Genomic DNA, 19,998 nt, shown 5'->3' with positions numbered 1-19,998 from the left:
AGTAATAATTCATACAGTACTGTATATATCCCTTGGACTACGATGATCTTCTATACCTTGATCTTGGAAAATAAAAAATAACATATGCCTGGCGTGGGTGGCACTGTTGCGGAGTGGCTAAAATTACTGCCTTGCGGCACTGGAGCCCTGAGTTCAATTCCTGGGGTGCTGTCTGTGTGCTGTTTCTATGTTCCCCCTGTGTTGTGTGGGTTTCCTCTGGATGCTCTGAGTTCCTCCCACGGTCCAAAGACATACTGTACTGGCAGGTTAATGGGCTTCTGAGAAACCTGGTCCTGGTGCCCTGCAATGGACTGGCATCCTATCAGAGGTGTACCCTGCCTTGTGCCCAATGCTACCGGGGCCTATTCTGGCCAGCATGACCCTGATAGATAAGCAGTTATCGAAAGCGATGTGATACAGTAAGTCTGACAAAATGAAATGTTTCAAACATCCGGTCGCAGAGAGACCATGATGACGTTGGAAGAGAAAAGAAGCAATGATCTTCTAAATTCAATATGAGCAGGACTAATTTTATTGAAGATTCGTTGGGTAAGCCCTGCTTCTTTAAAGCTCAAGATACCATCTATTCCAAAGTGCAAAGCCATTTGTGAGAACCCACTGGGGGCTCGCCCACTCTTCACAAGTGACTGATTAAGCAGCTGGCCCTGCTGTGCGCAGAGCTAATTCTGACAGTTAATGGCTGCAGGGGAGCCCACAGCTACAGTGGCCCCACTCATCGCGTGCCATTCATGAATCAGTTTCGACTCTGGGGAACCAAAAAACATGTTGGGGGAAGGAGGGTCTTATAGAGGGAAGGAGGTAAGAAAAGAGAATTGACAAAATATGACCTCTTCAGTTTTACTGCTAATTAAGATCCTACCAGGCCGTGGCATTTAATATTCCCCTAATGGCTTGGGAAGTTTTCTAAATCTTTCTTCATGCTGTGCTCGTCTTCCATCATGTCCTGCACTATCCAATCTAATTAAAGCCAGTGGGATCTACTTACACTCTGTTCTCAGTGCCTTCCTGCCTTACTGTATAAACACAATGGATTAACAAGCTATTGAAGAGAGTTTTGCTTCAGAGGATCATTGCAGTAGACCTGCAAGAGCATACTGCAGCCCACCTCAAGGTCTCTGTAAATTATTTTCACAATGTAGACACAGTTTTTTTCTTTTCACAGATGTCGACTACTATCTCCTGTAACCATTGATTTGCAATTATTTCAAATGCAGAGATGTGAAAGTGAAAAGTATTCAGACTGTCATGAGCAAAAGAGGTTTATAGTAAATTTAATAGCGAAAGGTTATAAAATAAACAATTAGCAAGGAGAAAAATGAACATTTCCATTTATTTTCCTCCTTAGGGATTTGAATTCCTATGAGCTGATAAACCTGTTTCAATTTAAACCAAAAGAAGTCTTCTTACAACGCTCACTCAGCAAAACGCTGGATATCTTGCTGGAAAGATGAGGCAAAACACACATTTCAGGGCTGTCCAAGTCCAGTAAAATGCAGTTTAAATTAAATTCAATTTAAATGAACGGGCATGGCACTTTTTTGATCTACTCACTTAAAAGTGACTGGTACCATTTCCTAAACCTAGCTAAAATAACCTGAAACCCTTAGAAACACAGACGAAACTGTCATCAGTTTCAGAAGGGAAAACAGGAAATCTAAACAAAAAAAGAGACTGAAAATAAACACGAGAACATACCTTTGAATTTGTGAAAGACAGCCCAGAGCTCTGCAATGTCAGTAGCAAAAGTGATGTCAGTGTCCAGAACAATAACTCGCTCTAGGGTTGGAGGCAGGGTCTTGGTTAGAACCAGCTTCATAAGACCATAGATTCCAGAATAATGCTTGTTAGGGATCCAGGACACTTCTGACTATAACAAGAAAAACATTTGTAAGCACATCATTAACTACAACTGTCCTTACAAATACCAGATTATGTAGTGTCCTCCACAGGAATTCATAACAGTTTGTAGTTGAAGTTGAAGTTTTTTTTCAATCACATTTTAAGTAACTTTAATTATAATTTTTATCTTACTAAAGTCTTACATCTTGATCTAACATTCTTGATTAATATTTTTCACTTGTAGCTATGCTCGATCAACATCACATTAACACACATGAGAAATAGTTAATACCAAATGCACCTAAAATATTTGCCTTTAATTTGCTTTTAGTTCATTCACCAAGGAAATGCAAATAAAAAGATTAATTTGTTTTTTCTCCTGTTTAACTTACTCTTCCTAAAAAAAAGCAATGGCTCTTACCTGTCTTTTTCAAGTTAAAATGCTAAAGAAATATGAATTTTTGCTCTAATGCTGTGTAAAATACAACCTTAAAAAAGGACAGTACTCTCTTTTTCTGTGCTACATTTGTCCAGGACGGTAAAGTGAGGCCTACAGGAAATATAAAAAGACAGAGCATGCTGGGGGGCCAGGAGGGCTCACCTTGAGTTCGTCTGCATCGTAGAAGTCAACACGCACTGCTGGGACCATCCATGTGTGGAACAGCGAAGCCAGGATCTGCTGAGCAATGGAGTCTGTGATGAAGTGGAAATGAAGAGGATTTCGCCTGAAAGACACAAGGCCATTAACTTGCAACAACTGCAACAACTTCCAACAACTGCAAAGAAACCGCACATTTTGAACTGAACAGATACCCCAAAGTTGCAGAGGAAGGCAGACATGAAACGTCTTGAGATTTGCATCACTTTTATGTGCCCCAGCATACTCTGTGACAATTAATTTCAAGCCAAGGAAAAATATTCTGAAAGTGTCACTGTTGTCTCAAAGAAATTGCTCTGCAGGGAATAGCCTAACAAACTGAGTGACAGAGTAAAATATTTTGATTTTGATTGAAGTAAGCTGAATTATGCACTGAAGAGGGGGAGATATCTACAGTATATAACACTTGCATGGTACACACATTTTCTTTTTCAAAGGCAGCATTTTTTTCATGCACAGCATTGGAAAAGTGAAAAACTGTGGGAGAGGTATCCTCCTGATTTATTAACAAGAATAAATACCTGCATTTTTCCTTTAACTCATATGTACAGCTGAGGCTATCTGTGTAAATAGTTAAATAATACATATTTTCTCAAATAAAATATAAAAAAATATTAAATGATTTTTGTTCCTTGTTACCGTCAAGTCAAAACATTTTTTTTAAACAGGTCAGACTTAGATTCTAGAACTCTACCTCAATATAGCTTTTAGAGTAATACAGCAAATACTACAGAAATACTATGAGCTACTTTAAAAATACAGATGTGTAGGAAGAAAGCAGGTGTGCCAGATCCTGTCTGAAAATTGAAATTATTTTAATGTAAGATCTTATTTATTAGATTCGATTTTAATCCAACATTTTACTTAATCTGGAATGATCCCAATTTATTGGATGAGAAAAAATGTGTGGCAAACTAGAAGTACACAAAAGCAGTTCCAGGCATGGACTACTACAAATTCACTGAGAAGCATACACCTATTTTTACTACACCCATGTGCTAGATGTGACATTTGTCCTGTGTTAGAGTCAGATGAATCAGTTTCCCTGTACTAATAAGAAATGGACAAATCTATAGGAGCATCCTACTACTCCCCATTGTTTAAACTTGTGGTAGCATGAGATCAGAATTCTGTAACAGGCAAAACTGAATACTGACCTGGCAAGAGAAAGTATTACAGTACGATTTAGTGTAAACTACAAGAAACACTTTAAAGCCACAGAAGAAATTTCTGAGTATGTCCTCTTACATCTCTCAAATGTTGAAGATGCACTCTACATTGCCTAGAGTCAAAACACCCAGGACGTGAGTAAAAAAAATAATTCCCAGAGCTTCCCACAACACCTTCTCATTGATGTCTATCCATGTCATTCTGGCACAGGAAGTCAAAATGGAACCACAAAATGTAAGAAAATGAATAAAAAACAGGCTTAACTTTAAGTAGCAGCAAAAAGATAATTGAAGAATAACATTTATCTTTAAACCAGTAGGCTTTATTATTTTAACACTCTGTAAGGGTGTTTTTTTAATGCTTATTACTTTTAATGATGTCACCATTCGCCACAGAGACAGCATGCCTGTATTTAAAATCAGCACATCTTTACGTTACAAAGTGCACACACTCAGGCTGTTCTCCAAGGAAAACTACCACCTGCTGTTTTGTGGAAGACTAAAAACGTTGTTCTGAAATAGAATGTACTAAAATCCCAGTGGAATGATTCCAGAATACAAGAGTAAAGGCACCTATTCATCACCATAAACAAAAAATATTTATGTCCAGACAATGACCCCCCAAAACACCTCTAAAAGGGCAGATCCATGTTCTCAGTGAGAGGGAATATTTTGTTTTTATGCTACACTCAAAAATATTTGTTTGGCAGTTATTGCCAAGAATGAAAATGCCAAGAGCATTGCACCACTTGAGCAGCATTTATTTGGCAGGAAACACTCAGAAGGTCAATAGAGGGCAAATATTCCATACTGATGCATCTTTTTTAGGAATGATGACAAATTAAAATCTTCTGTTTTGAACAATCAGAAAAACTTTTTTCCATCACAATAAATCAGCGTCAGTTAAATTAGTGTACTAGATTTTAAGAGTAAAAAGGAGATGTCTGAGTGCTGTCAACAACCACCTAATAAATATTCACTTTTTGCTTATGAAGCAGAAACAGTTTGTATGCATTTTTTAATGCCAAGAAATTCATAATACAGGGATACGAAAAAAATATAATATGGTATTGTACAATAAAAATACAACAGTCTAAATGTTACATCAACAGCCGACTGTATGCATAAAGTACATAGTAATTGATATGTTTAAAAGCAAGCATATGGGTTTGTCTATTACTCTTGTAGTATTGTCCCTTCAGATAATAAAATACTGAGCTCAAGACATACTGTACAATTTCATAAAAGCAAAAGGTATTCAATGTTTGGCTTTTGAAGTGCATTGAAATTGCCAAATTGAGATAATTAAGGATCTGGAAAAACTGCCATTCATACTGACTGTAAAGACAATTTTGTGCAACTGAAGAACAGCTTAGGATGGGCTCCACTTGAGTCATGATGATCACCTGGTTGGTATCAAAATAACTGCCTGTGAGAATGAGGTGCTCTGCATCGATCAACAAGATCGGAGAAGCCAGGAAAGTGGCACAGTGAGGGATAGACCATATCCTAGAAGGCAGGGGATCACAACCTGCCCTCACACCAGTCCACCACATTCATCTTAGCTACGTATCTGTTTGATCCCTTTCAGTGTCGCAGCTACAGCACAAGGACTTACGTGAAGCAATTTCGCACACATCAGCAAAAGGACTGTAGTTCACTGTATGAATCATACATGTCTTGTAGCAGAAAATATATGATTCACAGAGTCGCCCAAGAGACGGCTTCATCAAGGGTATTCAGACAAAGTTGCATTAATACACTGCAACAACATTGATGTATGGTACAGTAACTAGAAACACATGCTGTATAGTATGCAGTAAAATTATAGGAAGAAGTAGTTTAAGTAGGGAGCTGCATCAGCATGCGCAGGCTGCAAAGGAACAGGTTAAGGGTTTATTCCATGCTGAAAAGAGAAGAAAGGAAACACGTTTCGGTTGTGGAGATCTTCTTCAGGTGTGAGCTGAAGAAGGCCCCACGCCCTCACAGCTGAAACACCTGCTCCTCACACCTGAAGAAGGCTCCACGGCCAAAACGTTGTGTTTCCTTTCTGTTCTTTCCAGCATGGAATAAACCCATTGCTTGTTCCAAAATTATAGGAAGCCATGCAAAGTCTTTGACAGACTGACAGTTTCCTATAGGAGTCCCCATTTTTCCTTAGACTTTTTTTTATCTTAGACACGTTGGCAGTTCTATTGATACTCTACAAGGTATTCCCAAGGTATTTGTATTGCTGCCTTGCAGCACTGGGGCCCTAGGGTCAACTCTTGGGAGCACTATCTGTGCGGAGCTTGTATGTTCTCTCCAGGTTTATGTGGGTGTCCTCTGGGTGCTCTGGTTTCCTCCCACCATCCAAATACATATTGGTAGGTTAACTGGCTACTGGGAATACAGGCCATGGTGTGAGTGTGTGCGTGCTTGTGTCTGTGTGTGCCCTGTGAATGACTGGCATCCTGTCCAGGGTGTATCCTGCCTTCCTATCCTGTTGCTTGTTATGACTGGCTCCGCAGCCCTGTGTTTTTTTTCTATTTAATGTTGGCTATAAATACAGATACATTTAAGTGAAAGACCATAGCTGTCATATCTAAAAGCTGTTAGTGAGCTGGAGTTAGTGTTAAGGGTTAAGAACTTATGGAAAAATTAAATACAGGTCAAGAGGCAAAGGAAGAGTTATTTATGCATGATAGCAAACAACTAAGCTTAAGTAGTATTTAATCACAGAGCAAAAGCACTAAAAGAAAGTCACTGGGGACAACCAGATGGAGAAGTTCCACTAGCAAAAGTATGGAGTATACGATACTTGACAGTTACCTCACACTTGTCTGAAAAAGAGGAACACATTAAAAATAGAGTTTTCTAACATTTTTCTTTGTTTCATTCATCATCAGCAGGACAAATCCTCTATAAAAAGCAACAACTAAGCAAACACAAACAGAAATATATTGTCATTAAAACAATATTTTTGACAATCAGAGGAGTGAAAAACACAGTAGCATTTCTTAAATAATTCAAAAAGTACATAGATTACATCATAATTTGGTTCCATATTTATTTCCTTAAAATATTTCCTGCTTTTCACAACCAATCGTGTTTTATGTGCAAGAGGAAAATATCGTGCATTTCAAACTAAGTATACCAATTTAACAGGTGATATCAAACATTGCACTAGAGCAGAAAGAATGAGTCACGATCTGTTATTAGACAGTGGATCAGTTTCTCAATGCCATGCATTCATCCCACCTTTGAATCTATTTTTTACAGTAATTGCTGGAACAGTGAGCCACAAAGGGCAAAAATGATTCAGATAAATATAAGAAAATCAGGAATAAACGTAAAGAGATGAGTTCATAAAAAAAGGGTCAATCAGATGACACATGCTCAGCTTTACTCCAAATGTTTGTGCTTACAACAAATGTTGTACTTTTGCATTTTACAAAGGGTTAATGAAGAAAAAGATTAAATATAATGAGTCTTCCACCTAAATAATACTACCTCAATAAAATACAGTGGAAGTGGCATCCTTGATTTAATGTACAGCCTCCTATCTCATATTGTAAGCAGGTGAAATAGCAGTTAGATGAAACAGTGGAGCAGGAGACAGGGAGCAGTTTTGCCTGGGTTGCAAACGGACATGTTGCTTGGCAACTAGAGTAGAGGTACTGTATGAAGAGGGGACAGGAGTAAACACCGTATGTACTGATTGCCAAAGCAGCTAAGGTAGCAGTGAAGCTTAGCAGTACAAGATGGGAGAAAGCTTCAATCTGTGGCAAGAACATGAAATTCACCATTGACAATACTGCTGTGTTTTGTGTTTTTGTAAGAAAACTAGGAAAGGGGTAACGTTACCGGTGGAAAAGTACAGATTTCACAAGTGTAACCACATCCCGGCTGGCATTGTACCCAGCGCAAACGATGGCCACATGGATAGTCTACAGAAGGAAAAGACACAAGAGACAGATAAAGACACATCAGTATATTTTTTCACTTTATCATGAGAATCCCCCCCCCACACACACAAAAAACAGTCATCTATGGTCGCAACAGAAAAATGACAGTACAGTAATAGTACTGCGCAAGCTGAATTGTCCAAAATGATCCCGGATGCCCAGCTAGGAGGCCCTCACAATAGAAAAAGAGAAAAGATGCAAAAGGCTGCTGTTGCCGAATATGAAAGGGTTTATTTAGATCCGTCACGAGGCAAAACTATGGAACACAAGACAACGGATTTCTATCTCCACAGGCTCTGTCATGCTTCATAAGATGTTTGCGGAATTAGGCCAGACCAAAAACAGATGGCTTCCCGCCCTGGTCAAAATCACCCAAATCAACAACAAGGTTCACAACCTGCAATGCCAAGCTTTTACTACTAAGCCAACTACAGGCTTGTTAGAATACCTAGAGAAATGCATGTTGAAAGGCAATAATGGTGCTCTTTCTAGAATGTGAATTCTGTCATGAATTATATTAAATAAATAAAAATATCTGAAATCATAAATTGGCATAGAAAGCCAATCGGCTTCTTCCCAATTTCTGCTGTAATTTTTTACTTCACTAGCCGTTTTTTCTCTCGCTCCCCATTAAATATCCCTCCTATTGTAATTTGGTTATTGCTTGTCTTATTTAAGACTACTGAATTCCTGAAGACAAAAAAATGAGAAGGAAGCTATAGTGTCGCTATAGTACAGAGAAGGAAGAGTCTAGAGTGGATTCTAAAGGTGAATAAGCTCCAAATTGAAAGACTTTTGTCAAGCGAATATGAATCTGTTCTGGCTTGCCTGAGGCTAGCCACTGACTTGAGGCTGGCATTTCAGACCAAAACCAGCCTTTTGATAAGACAGCAAAGTAAGGTTCTTTGGAGGAGGTGACTTCTTCCAAGGATGTTATTTAATAAAAACTACTATAAAATACTGCATAAAAACTCCATTCAATTTAAACATTCCAGTTTGCCTGAGGGGATGTGACTCTTCTGTAAAGTCCTTATAAACTGGGGCCACAAATTGACATTAGTTGGCTACCTGCTGAGAGACAGGATGTTAAATTGCTACATTCTCAAGCATCCTGATGTCCTTATTCCTGTCATGTTTCTGAGTCATGACATTTAAAGGAAAAGAGAGTTTTTCACAAGCAATCTGAGAGGTTCCATCTTTTGTCAGCATGCCAATGTGCTTTCAAGGTCTAAAGATAGAACTATGCTATTTATACTACAAGCTTCTGTTCAAAACATCTGTAGGGTGAAAAAAAATCAATCAAACCAATATTGATTTTAATGTAACTTTCAAAGTTGATCCTTAGCCAAATTTGAGAAGTATATTGAATTCACTCAGTGATAAAGTACATTTCAAATGAAATGCAAATGAAAAAAAGACAAAAAATAGAAATGCAAAATGGGGCAGCATGACAGCATATCAACCAATATTACTTCCTAACAACTCCAGGATTCTCCGTTTAGCGCTAGTTTGAGGTGCCTGTCTGTGGGGAGTTTGCACGGCCTTCCATGTTCTTTCAACATGCAAACACATGCTCATTTAGTTTGATTAACAACTCTAAATTGTCCAGATCAATTGCCAGGGATGCGGTGGGGGGGTGTTCAAAAAGAATTAATGTTACTAACAGGGTATGTGAGGCCACAATATGCTTGCACATGCAAAAAGTCATGATGCAGTCTTTGAATATGTTGCTGGCAGGAATATAATAATGTAAAGTGATGAAAGCATCATGCGCCATTCCATTCACCATCGATAGACGCCAGCAGTGCTAATAGTTGACACAAACGCACAGTCAACCAAATCAAACGACCTGGCAGGGTCTATCTGACAGATTACTTGGCTAGCTGAAACAACCACCTTATTGCTAACAGAAAGGGGCATAACTTCAGAATCATAAACCCAGCAATAGTCATTATACCTCTCAGAACTGCAACTATCAAATATGTACATCCCTCCAATGGTAAAGACACCCAGTGTCCACTACACCTGTAATTCATCATCCTCTCATTGACGACAAACCCCCGATAAAGTGATTTCTGATTAATCCATGTTCTGCGTTTTGTTTGGAAATGTCAAAACATGTAAAATGAGGTTTCACTGACAGCTGTTATTATTTTCAGTGCAGTTATCGTGGACAGCCACTGATTTTGACAGACTTTGGTTTGCTATTGATGAAGGTAGTTTCACCACTTTGCACTACGCTGACAACACTTCACTACCTGTGAGCCACCCACTGTTACAGCAGCATCAGTGTCAGCAGAATCACTTATCTTTCAACACCATGATGTTCACCCTCACCGGCCTTTTAAAGCTTCTTTTATCTGGCCTTACAAATCCCGTAAGGTACAGTATGTGACTTTCAAACACTTTTCTTTAGGAGCATTTCTGCAAATTATGAAAATTGTGTCACAGCCAAAACATATAGAACAATCCTAACATGATCCTGTTTATGCCGGTCTAGATCATGGCATTCCTAAAGTACATTTGTTTTAATCACAAGTGATTTAAAACACCTTGTAAAAAAAATGGTGCTCATGCCAAATATATATTTTTAGCAGTGTCTCAGGAAAGTAAGATACTATTCTCATCAGTTTGAGAACTTGTTAATGTCACCTTAACATATTTTGGCAGTATTTAAAAGATTTTATCTAACTGTTTATCGGCAGAGCACTTCACGAGTGAGGGTAAATATTGTTTTTACATACAGTATATACAAGCAGCTTGTATTATACCGCTTGATCAAATAAAACGGACTCCAAACCTGACAGCGTATGAATTATTCTAGAAAAAATTAAATGTACTATATTGTGCACTATTAAGTAAAATAACAGTGAAAATGTGCTAAAAGTTTGACAAACTCAGAACACTTAACAATACGTTTTGTTGTTACTTTAGAACTATCTAAGGTAGTTCAATAATTATAATAATGCAATATGATTTTCAACATCAAATCATCACGCTGATCTAAAGAGGGGGGGGGGTGCTGTGTCAAAAGACTGTTAAAAAACAGATTATTTCAGAAAAAATAAATTCACCAACACAACATGAAGAGTAACAAATTCCTGAACACAAGACACTCTTAATACTACTTAATGTTTGTCTTACCTCACACTTGTCCACCGGGGGGTGCTGTGCGCAGTCTGAGCTGTTGCCTGCAGCCCCAGAACGCTGGCTCTCACTGTCCCCTGTGCCCTCCTCTGTGGAGTAAGCCCTTGACTGGTTGCCATGGTGCCCATGGTGAGATTTAGGCACCGGGCCTCTCTGTGGCTGGCTGAGCTCCCTGCGTAGTGCGCGGTTCTCCTCCTCCACTTCTCGAACCCGCATCTCCAGGGCAAGTCGTTCCCGGGGGCCAGCCAACAGCGTGGCAGACTGGGCCTCGATGGGCGACAGTGGAATAGGCTTCACTGTTTGAGAACAGAAAGAGAGTGAGAACCACTGTCGGCTACTCGTCAAACGGCAGAAGATATTAAATTGCCCTGAAAATGGCAATGACCTGCTTAAGAAAACACCTTAGGTTAAGTGTAATTAGGTGATTTTCCCTTAAAATATTCCTTATTCCTTCCTGTCAAGGAGCATAGATGCATAGGCGGACAAACACTGTGCTGTGCTCTGCGGTGTATTTTTTCACATATTTTATTATTCCTTGTGGATTGACTCTAACAATGCCCAGCAAGTGTAAATCTGATGTGAAAAGTGATATTGGTGAAAAAGCAATGTAAAATGATTATACTAGAGACAAAAATGGCTGTATTAAGCAGATGTTAAAAGGGCGATGTTCATTATCAAAGACTGCATGTGAACTCGGACTGGCATTATCCACAGTGAATACCAATCCGAAAGACAATGAATAGCAGAAAATTCTAAAGGATCTGCCCCCAAGAAGTCAACTTTTATAACCATGCAGAGAGGAAATGTTATTGAGAAAACTTTTCATTTTGTAGACAGAGATCAACACAAAGTTGATCACAAATAAAACACAACACACATGCCTCTAAGCTTTGCTCTCATCAATTAAGGTATGTGTCATCAAATATTACTTTCATTCTATGATCATTTGATCATTCGTCTCATCACTTTTTTTTTCAAAAATATTATATATGATAATACAGTATATACACACATTGTAATTTTACATACAAATGCATTAGATCATGTCTGCAATGCCTAGCTTTGTTGTCAGTATCCGGGTCATTACAAACTAGTGTTTCAAGCAGGATCTGTTTTATCACATAAAGTTGGCTAAGCATGGCACAAGTATACACGTATGTCAAAGGAAAAGTATTTTGTGAGTGATGTAAGGAAGTGACTAATGGCCACACATTTCTTGGAGAATCTGTCTGTGAAACGATGAGTCCAGGGGAAAAACCATAACCTGTGGAGGCCACGGCTTTAATTATAGGAACACAGCGGAGTCCCTGGAGGGCAGCCATCAGTGAAGATGGCAGTGGAGAGCGCAGAATACCCACAGCAGGAGTCACTGCTATTATTATTATACTTATCGATCGGGCTTATGAGATCAATGGTTTTCTCCAAGACATCGTCACTCATTTTTACACTCTCGCGCCACAGCAGCACAGCTCTGCTTCCCGGAGAGCGGAAAAGAGCTCTACCGCCCTTCAGCAGGTCCGGTACTTGACAGAAGTGGAGGGATGCACATGACCCTTGAAGGAGCTGAAGGTGCAGGTGTTGTAGCACACAGAGCGGCTTCTCACACTGTAGATCTCCAGCTCTGCTTTTTAGCCCAAACATGAGAGTGTGTTATCAAAGAGGTAACTCACAGTCACCAAAGAATGACAGAAATGGGTCAGCTTTCCGAATGTGGCTTAACTGGCTACCTGAATATAATTTATTAGCAATATTTTCCGTAGAATGCACATTTTCGATTGTTTTTCATATATTATTCAGAATCCCAGGGTCTTTTTAATACTCCCAATCTCTGCCCAGTGTGCAACATTCACGGCAACAGACAAACCATATTCAAGAACGTACAGGTCATTTCTTGGCGTTCTTCTGAAACAAAACAATCTACAGTATTTCCTGAAGGGAATCTTTTCAAAACTGTATGAGAACATCAACTGTAGCAATTGCTGTATTTTGGAATGTGAGTGGTCTGAGGAATAGACCTGCTGTTTGAATCAGTGCAGTAGTGGGCTCTCCTACACTTCACTGAGCATACGCAGCCCGAGAGCAGAGTGCTCAAGAAAGATGATGGGCTTCCTTCTCCTTCATTATCTTCGGATTTTCCCTGCCATCTGTCAACACAATCAGGCGAACTCTGTCTCGCGAAAGGAGACAGAAGCAAAAGATATAAAAAAAAAAACCTTCGTCGCAAAACCACAATCTAATCCACACTACCATTACTAATAATCGTAATTTCAGCTGCTAGTTTTCTACACCTGTGCCACCTCTCTGGAAACAACATTTGATTAAAATACACAGGCGTGAACAGATTTGAGTGCAAACATTATCTAAGTCCTAAAACCGCAGGATAAATTCAGACTGGGCTTCTTCAATTGCAGTCACTGAGCTGGCAATCAATTCCTGTCAGCAAGATGCCGTCTAGCTATGCTGCCCGTAGGAAATGTGCAGCAGAATGAGACGTTCTGGAAACCCTTTATGTCTCAATATTTTGGGATGAAGATTTTACTATACTGTTACCCCTGCAAAAAATAACAAAAACAGTTCTCCAATTATTTAGTTTTTCCATTTACTGTACTTTCTCCTTCTGTGTAATGATTCTCCTGAGTCATAGCTGCATTCATACCTTCACCTTTTTTTCTTTCCCAGTACAGTATTAGGTCATAATAATGAAACATATATACCTAAGGGTAAATGGGGGTAAACAGAGCTCAAAGCAGCTTTTCAGCAGAAAAGAGGAGTGCCTCACCTGGTACTGGCTTTGGCATCTCACTGTATGCAAGCTGCACAGCCCGGATTCAAACAGACACTCTTCAGCTCAGAGGTTTCAACGAGAAATCCAGAGAGAAGCTTGTCATGAGCCATTGGAATCCCCATACTGTTGCCAAACACTCTTGTTAAAACACTGGCTCTCCGGCGGCAGCGCCTTAAGACTTCATATCGCAGCAGGTCTGGCAAGTCTTTGAGGAACTGAGGCACAGCTGTGGACTTGCAGTTGTAACTTATAATTTCCACAATTTCACACTTCTTCTACAAACGTGTTAAATCCTTTAAGAAATTGTTACAATCCATATAGTTTACTTTGCAAAAGTTACATCAATATATTAATTACTAAAGTGGACTAACCACTAAAACTAGTGGACTAGCTTTGTTGGATGTTTAAATAATTTGTATGACCAACACTTTTGAGCAGAAGCCATGACGCAATAGAGTTGAAAGTCTATTTTTTGGTGGGGGTTTAAATTAATTTAAAGTTGTGAATGATCCCAACTGGAATTTCTTCCATCATTCTGAAAGCTTGTTTTTAGAAATAAAATACAGCAGAAAACGGTTTTAGTGACTTTAAACACTGGGAGATGAATTTACTTACTAATTAAGCCATAAAAGTACCAAAAGCCAATGTGCTGTCCAAACAAGGTCTCACAGTGCATGAAATTAAAGCCTAATTTATGATGGCAGAAGGTCAATATGTAATGAAAAAAAGAAACCACCCATTTTTTATAGTTTGCAAATGAAGCAACACTGTAAATAGCAGCACTGAAGTCAGAAAACACACATATTACCTTCTTATGGACACCATACAATTTGATCACAGGGATCCAAGAGAAAAACGAAATTTAGTGACAGAGAGTTAAAGCCTTCAGTGAATAAAGTTCTAAAAATCAAAACATTCCGTTTGGCAGAAATACTTTGCCTAAAGCAAAAAAAGAATGACTTAACCAACAAAATACAGTAAGTCACCAAAAGAACCAACAAAGAAATTAGAAGGTATACTGGAGCACAATATTAAGAGGCATACAAAGTAGAAAAATACCTAAAATTTACAGGCCAAAAGCACAGACCACTAAGGGAAAGAGCAGCTTCTGCAACACTTCCTCCAAACAGAGCTGATATTATGACAGACAAACCAAGGGAATCAGTAGATTATTATTCAGACTTAATAATTTCTTCATTAACAGAATGCCTGGCACGTACTAGTATTTCACAATTTAACCAACAGTCTAAAATGTAACAGCTTTTTATAAATGAAGATACTCAGATTCCAAATTTGGGTGTAAATTATTGAGTGTCTGGTTAGTGAACTGGTTAGGGTTATAGACTGGAGTGTTCTGGGCTCTGATCCCATGTGGGAGAGTACTCTTGTACTCTACTGTAAAGGACTTCAATCAGATTTCTTTGGGAAACTGCTCAGCTGTGGAAATAGGCACAAATGAAACAGACAAAACTGTCAGTAAATAATACATAATAAGCTAGCAATAACCATGATGTGCCGCATCTAGACATGTACAAGTAGCCCCCTTTGTAGTTAGTACTTACTGTATGAAGTCAAAAACTCAAATAATAACAGTAAAGCAGGTAATCAAATATCAAAAGGATATGTTGGTACCATACAATTGTAACCATACAAATTGTTTTGATGTTTAATATGATGTATATTATAAAACTAAAACAATTAAAAGAATAAACAATTTAGAGTCAAAAATCTCCTGAACACAAACTGACAACATTTTCCATTATGGGTGAAGATTCCTACAGTACAGTAGGTACCAGTATGTACATCAAGTGAAGCAGATCTGATGACTGGGCCATTACTACTGAGAGCATTAAAGCATTAAAAATGTCAAAATTAAGGATTTTGCAATTATGATAATTAACTAATTCAATGATTAAAAAGACATGAATGTTGAAGTGGAAAAACAATTCTGAGAACATAATCGGAAGTCTCAAAGGGGGTGTCAGAGAAAGGTAGCTTGAATCAGGGTTGTTGACATTGGTGTCCTTCTGTGACAGTATTTGTCCTGGGGGTCAGACTTGACCATCAACCCACATGTGACGAGCGCATTGGAAAGGAGCTAAAAACAGTGAAATGCGTTCATTTGTTTTAGGAAGAAAAAGCAGTTTCTCCTTCAGAAACGAAAGCAACAGAGCTCTCTTTACACATCTGAACTTCCTGTGAAGTCTTGTAGCACCAAGACCATACAGTTAAATTCAAAGGCATTATTGCCCTTTTCTATGACATTTCACAGGATCTAGGCAGTGCCTGGCTTACTACTGTACAGGTATGTACTTAACAGCTTCTTGGATCTTCTTCTTGAATTATGGATCTTAAAAAATGTGTATGAGAAGCTATTTTCATTACAGATAAAAGAAGGAATGAAACACATTAAACACCGTGAAGGAAAAAGACAAGGTGGTAGAGTATGAATAAGGCATCATAAAATTTGTGGGTCAAAACTCCCCACCTCTCCATTCCTCCACCACTGGGGGCAGTTTGTTTTCTACGAGAAATTTGACTCACACCTGTATATGGCTAAACTTTATTTCCAACCTGAAAGATTCAGTGAGTTGACATACAGTATTTCTTGTTATTGCTTATGAATATGTAGCATCTGTGGTTGGACTCCCAGAATCCAAAATGCAGTCAGACTCACAACTCAGAGCATGGGATCCACAAACTTCAACAACCACTCAATCTACTGCACCCAAAAAGTTAATCCTCTCATGCAAGGAATGCAAATGCTCTTCAGATGCTTTAACATTCACCAGTGGCCATTCATTACAGTTAACAAAAGCAAAATGCCAGGAAATGACCGATTCAAAGCACTGGATGTTCAATTTTCTAACAAATTATTCTGGCATTTAAAAAATGCAAGGAGTCATTTATTGACAAGACAACCTAAATTTAAGGCACATCAGTCAGCTGCTTAGCTGTTCAAGACGGAGGCATTTCCAGCAGTGAAATAACTGGACAGCAACTTTTACATTTCTTTTTCAATTTTCCAATTCAAATTTTGTATAATCATTGTCATCATCCAGCGGATCACTTTTCTCTCTACTACTTAGAAAACCCATTCCTTCTGCATCACCACCTCCAGGGGCCCAGTATTTTATTATACACCAGACCGCATGGGTGGGAGGTCAGTAGAAATCTCAGAGGTTTAAGAAGGAAACAAAGTAGTATTCAGTAGCATACCCATAACAATACTGAAAATGTACCTAAAGATGATCCTGTTCTCCAATAAATACCTTTCTTTTTTCAAGGTCTTCAGTTAAACCCTACTCTCTCTCTTTTGTTCATTCATTTAAACACACAAAACGGGAACCTTTGCCGTACTAAGAGGTGGTGAAAATAGATTTCAACAATAGCGGTGAAAAGATGGACTTCTGAGTGGCACAACCTTAAAAAGCACTCGCCCAAGCTGTACGATCATGAGCGCACGTCTGGGTCGTGTCACTATCCGCACACTGGAGTGCTACTGAGGGCGTGTTGGGATCAGTGAGGCCTAAGCGACACAACGACCCCTGTGGCCCCCCAGGCACTTGCAGACTTGAGGTCCTGTCGGCGTGGGATGTGCCTATTTCAGGCAGAGCGTTAGAAACGACGAGCGGCCCTAAAGTGGCCGGGTTGGAGGAGTCTGCCTACGCTTCCTCATTCTCCCCCGTGTGCGGTCATGGGCTTCATGCAAACACATACAACTGGCAGTTCCAAATGAGCTGTGTATAACAAAAATAATCAGCTAATCTCATTTTAAATAGAAATGGCTGAAGCTACATCTGTTAAGCCCATGAAGTCAAAGTAATGATCACAAATTGTTCCTAAATTAAAATTAAGAAAACACTGGCTTCTTTTACATAAGAAACAGAGGAAGTAGAAAGGTAAGTTATTCCGAATATGCACGTGTGTGAGAGCTGCTTCATCAACTGGATCAAACAAAGATGCAATGAGAAAAACAAATTGATATATAGTGATTTGTACAACTTTTAAAACTTTTACTGATGCAGGACTCGTGTCTCCCTGATCCTGATTCCTAACTATGGGTGAAACAGCCCTCTATTTTTATGTTTCAGTGGCCAAAGAATACAGCCATCTGGGTCTTTATTAAATCTTACCTAATTTCTCGGCTTGTTGCAACTCGCCTGCACTTGCTTTAAAGGAATATTTTTCAAATCTAAGCCATCAATTCCTCCTGACTATTTAATTTAGGGTGGCATGGTGGCACAGTGGTCAGCACTGCTGCCTTGCAGGGCTGGGACCCTGGGTTCAATCTGGGATGCTACCTGTGTGGAGTTTGGATGCTCTCCCTGTGTTCGCTTGGGTTTCCTCCAGGTGCTCCAGTTTCCTCTCACAGTCCAAAGACATGCTGGTAGGTGAACTGGCTCCTGGGAAAACTGACCCTGACGAGAGAGTGCGTTTGTGTCTGTGCGTGTCTTGCGATGGACGGGCGTTCTGAGAAACGTGTATCCTTACTTGTGCCTGTTGCTTTCTGGGATAGGCTCTAACTCCGTACTGGATAAAATGGATGGATATTTACTGTAATTTAATGTTCACGGAGTGTAAAACAATAACTACTATCATGCCACACATTCCTTATGCAGCATTATACAGTACATTCTTCTGTGAGCTGGCAGAGTGGGGAGCATGCGTATGTGCAGCAGGGTGTCTGGGCTCCAAGTGTGTCTCCAAAGACGTTCACATTCAGGTTCTCCTAATCAAGCCATGAAAACTCCCACGAGCCCTGTTCCATCTGGGACTCACCAACTGTGCAATTCAATATGAGGATTAAAACTACCAACCCAAGGAAAAGTAAAGCAACTGTCAAATGAAGACTGCACTGGAAAGACCCAGGTGTCTGGGTACATGAAATGTGATTCTGTGGAGTTTGGGTATTTGCATTAAAAAGAGTTCATGGTAGGTGTTTGACAGACCACGTAGTTTGACTTCAATACTCAGTCTCCCAAGGCAGTAAAAAATGCATGAGCTGTCAGGTGAGCAGGAGCATATTGCTGAACAATGAGCAGATAGGACGTGCACCTCAAAACCACAGAGCTAAGAGCCGGTGATGCTGTGCAGAAGCTTTATTTTAACTCAAGAATGCACCTCACCTTCACTTAATATCTAGATGTACAGTATTGACTATAGGCATTCAGCAGAAAATAGTTTCCAAAAGTAAACTGCCTCACAGTATCTCCCAGTTTTGAGAACTCATACTGTAAAACCGATGAATGTTAACATAAGCTAATTATAACTGTTGTCCAAGAAATTAAATATTAGTATAAGTAATGGTTATATTTAACTATATAATATTGCTTGTTTTCAAGAACGAGTCTTCAATGGAAGCAACTAGGAAGAGTTTTTTTCAACTCAGTGGTGACACTCACTATGGTAACTTGCTCAACGGTAGCTTTATGCTTAAAAGAATGCCCACGACGGACTGGCCCATGAGCTCCTCTCTCACCAGCAGCTGTGTGGAATAGGGTTAGGGGACCGGGCTCATAAATAAAAGGACAGGAGACAGGACCTTGAACGGGGCATTACACGTCGATTAATCCAGTAACGTGACCTGTTTTAGAAATGGGTACAAATCTAAACTGCTTTGTAAAAAACATCAGCCAAACGAACGATCTTAGTCCTGGTCTGACCTGCCTTTAGCAGATTCTCCCCTAAAAGCCCTGAGCAATGGTGAGAGCTGCGTATCTGCATAATGTGCAGCTGCATGTGCTTCCACAGCGGCATAATACTTATTTATTTTTGCTGCTGGAGAGCAAAAAGTCTTCTTTCTCTACAACGACAGTACATTGTTTAACTGTACCTACATATTTTGTTTCTCCCCACACAGGCTGGAGTAACCTCATATAGACTTTTTCATCTCGATCTACTAAAGTTCTTGCTTTATCCACCGAGTAAAAGGATGAGCCACATTATGAGTTAATTTCAGATGACATTTCGAAACGGTCCCTTTGCATGTCACATTAAGTGCAGGCGTACTGAAAGCATTAAATCTGAAATGAACAAAGGTAGCAGAAATTGTAATGAGGAGCTTTAATTTCCAGCGAACATGTGCTGAATTATGTGAGCTTTCTGCTGTGTGCTTTAGTCCCCTTTGTCAATGTGTTATTCGGCTAAAAGATACAGGTAGGCCGATTCAATAGTTTGAACATTTCACTTCAATTAATTATGTCACACTAACAATTTAGGACATTGGAACAAGTAATAGGTTTATTCAGGTGACACCTGAAGAAGGCCCCACGGCCGTAACGTTGTGTTCTCTTTCTTCTTCTTTTTTTCAGCCTGGAATAAACCTACTACTTGTTCCTTTGCAGCCTACGCATGCTGACGCAGCTACCCACCTGAATTTAGGACATTGCCACCTTTAGCTGATATCAAGGTGATGTTAGTGTATTTGCA

General features: G+C 39.4%; 1 protein-coding gene across 1 annotated transcript in view; it reads right to left on the bottom strand.

The window, feature by feature from the left end:
• Positions 1 to 19,998, bottom strand: part of large1 (LARGE xylosyl- and glucuronyltransferase 1) — a 96,772-nt gene that overhangs the window by 33,172 nt on the left and 43,602 nt on the right. Inside the window, exons 3-6 of the mRNA XM_088644691.1 lie at positions 10,779 to 11,077; positions 7,534 to 7,616; positions 2,462 to 2,585; positions 1,717 to 1,888 (exon numbers count right to left, since the gene is read on the bottom strand). Coding sequence (XP_088500817.1) covers positions 1,717 to 1,888; positions 2,462 to 2,585; positions 7,534 to 7,616; positions 10,779 to 11,077 — 678 coding nt within the window. The remainder of the gene's footprint in view (positions 1 to 1,716; positions 1,889 to 2,461; positions 2,586 to 7,533; positions 7,617 to 10,778; positions 11,078 to 19,998) is intronic.

The sequence above is a fragment of the Lepisosteus platostomus genome, chromosome 9 (assembly GCF_059453375.1).
Source record: "Lepisosteus platostomus isolate fLepPlt1 chromosome 9, fLepPlt1.hap1, whole genome shotgun sequence".
In the NCBI taxonomy this organism is placed as follows: Eukaryota; Metazoa; Chordata; class Actinopteri; order Semionotiformes; family Lepisosteidae; genus Lepisosteus; species Lepisosteus platostomus.
The sequence above is the reverse complement of the archived record's forward strand: the minus strand, read 5'-3'. Positions and strand labels throughout refer to the sequence as shown.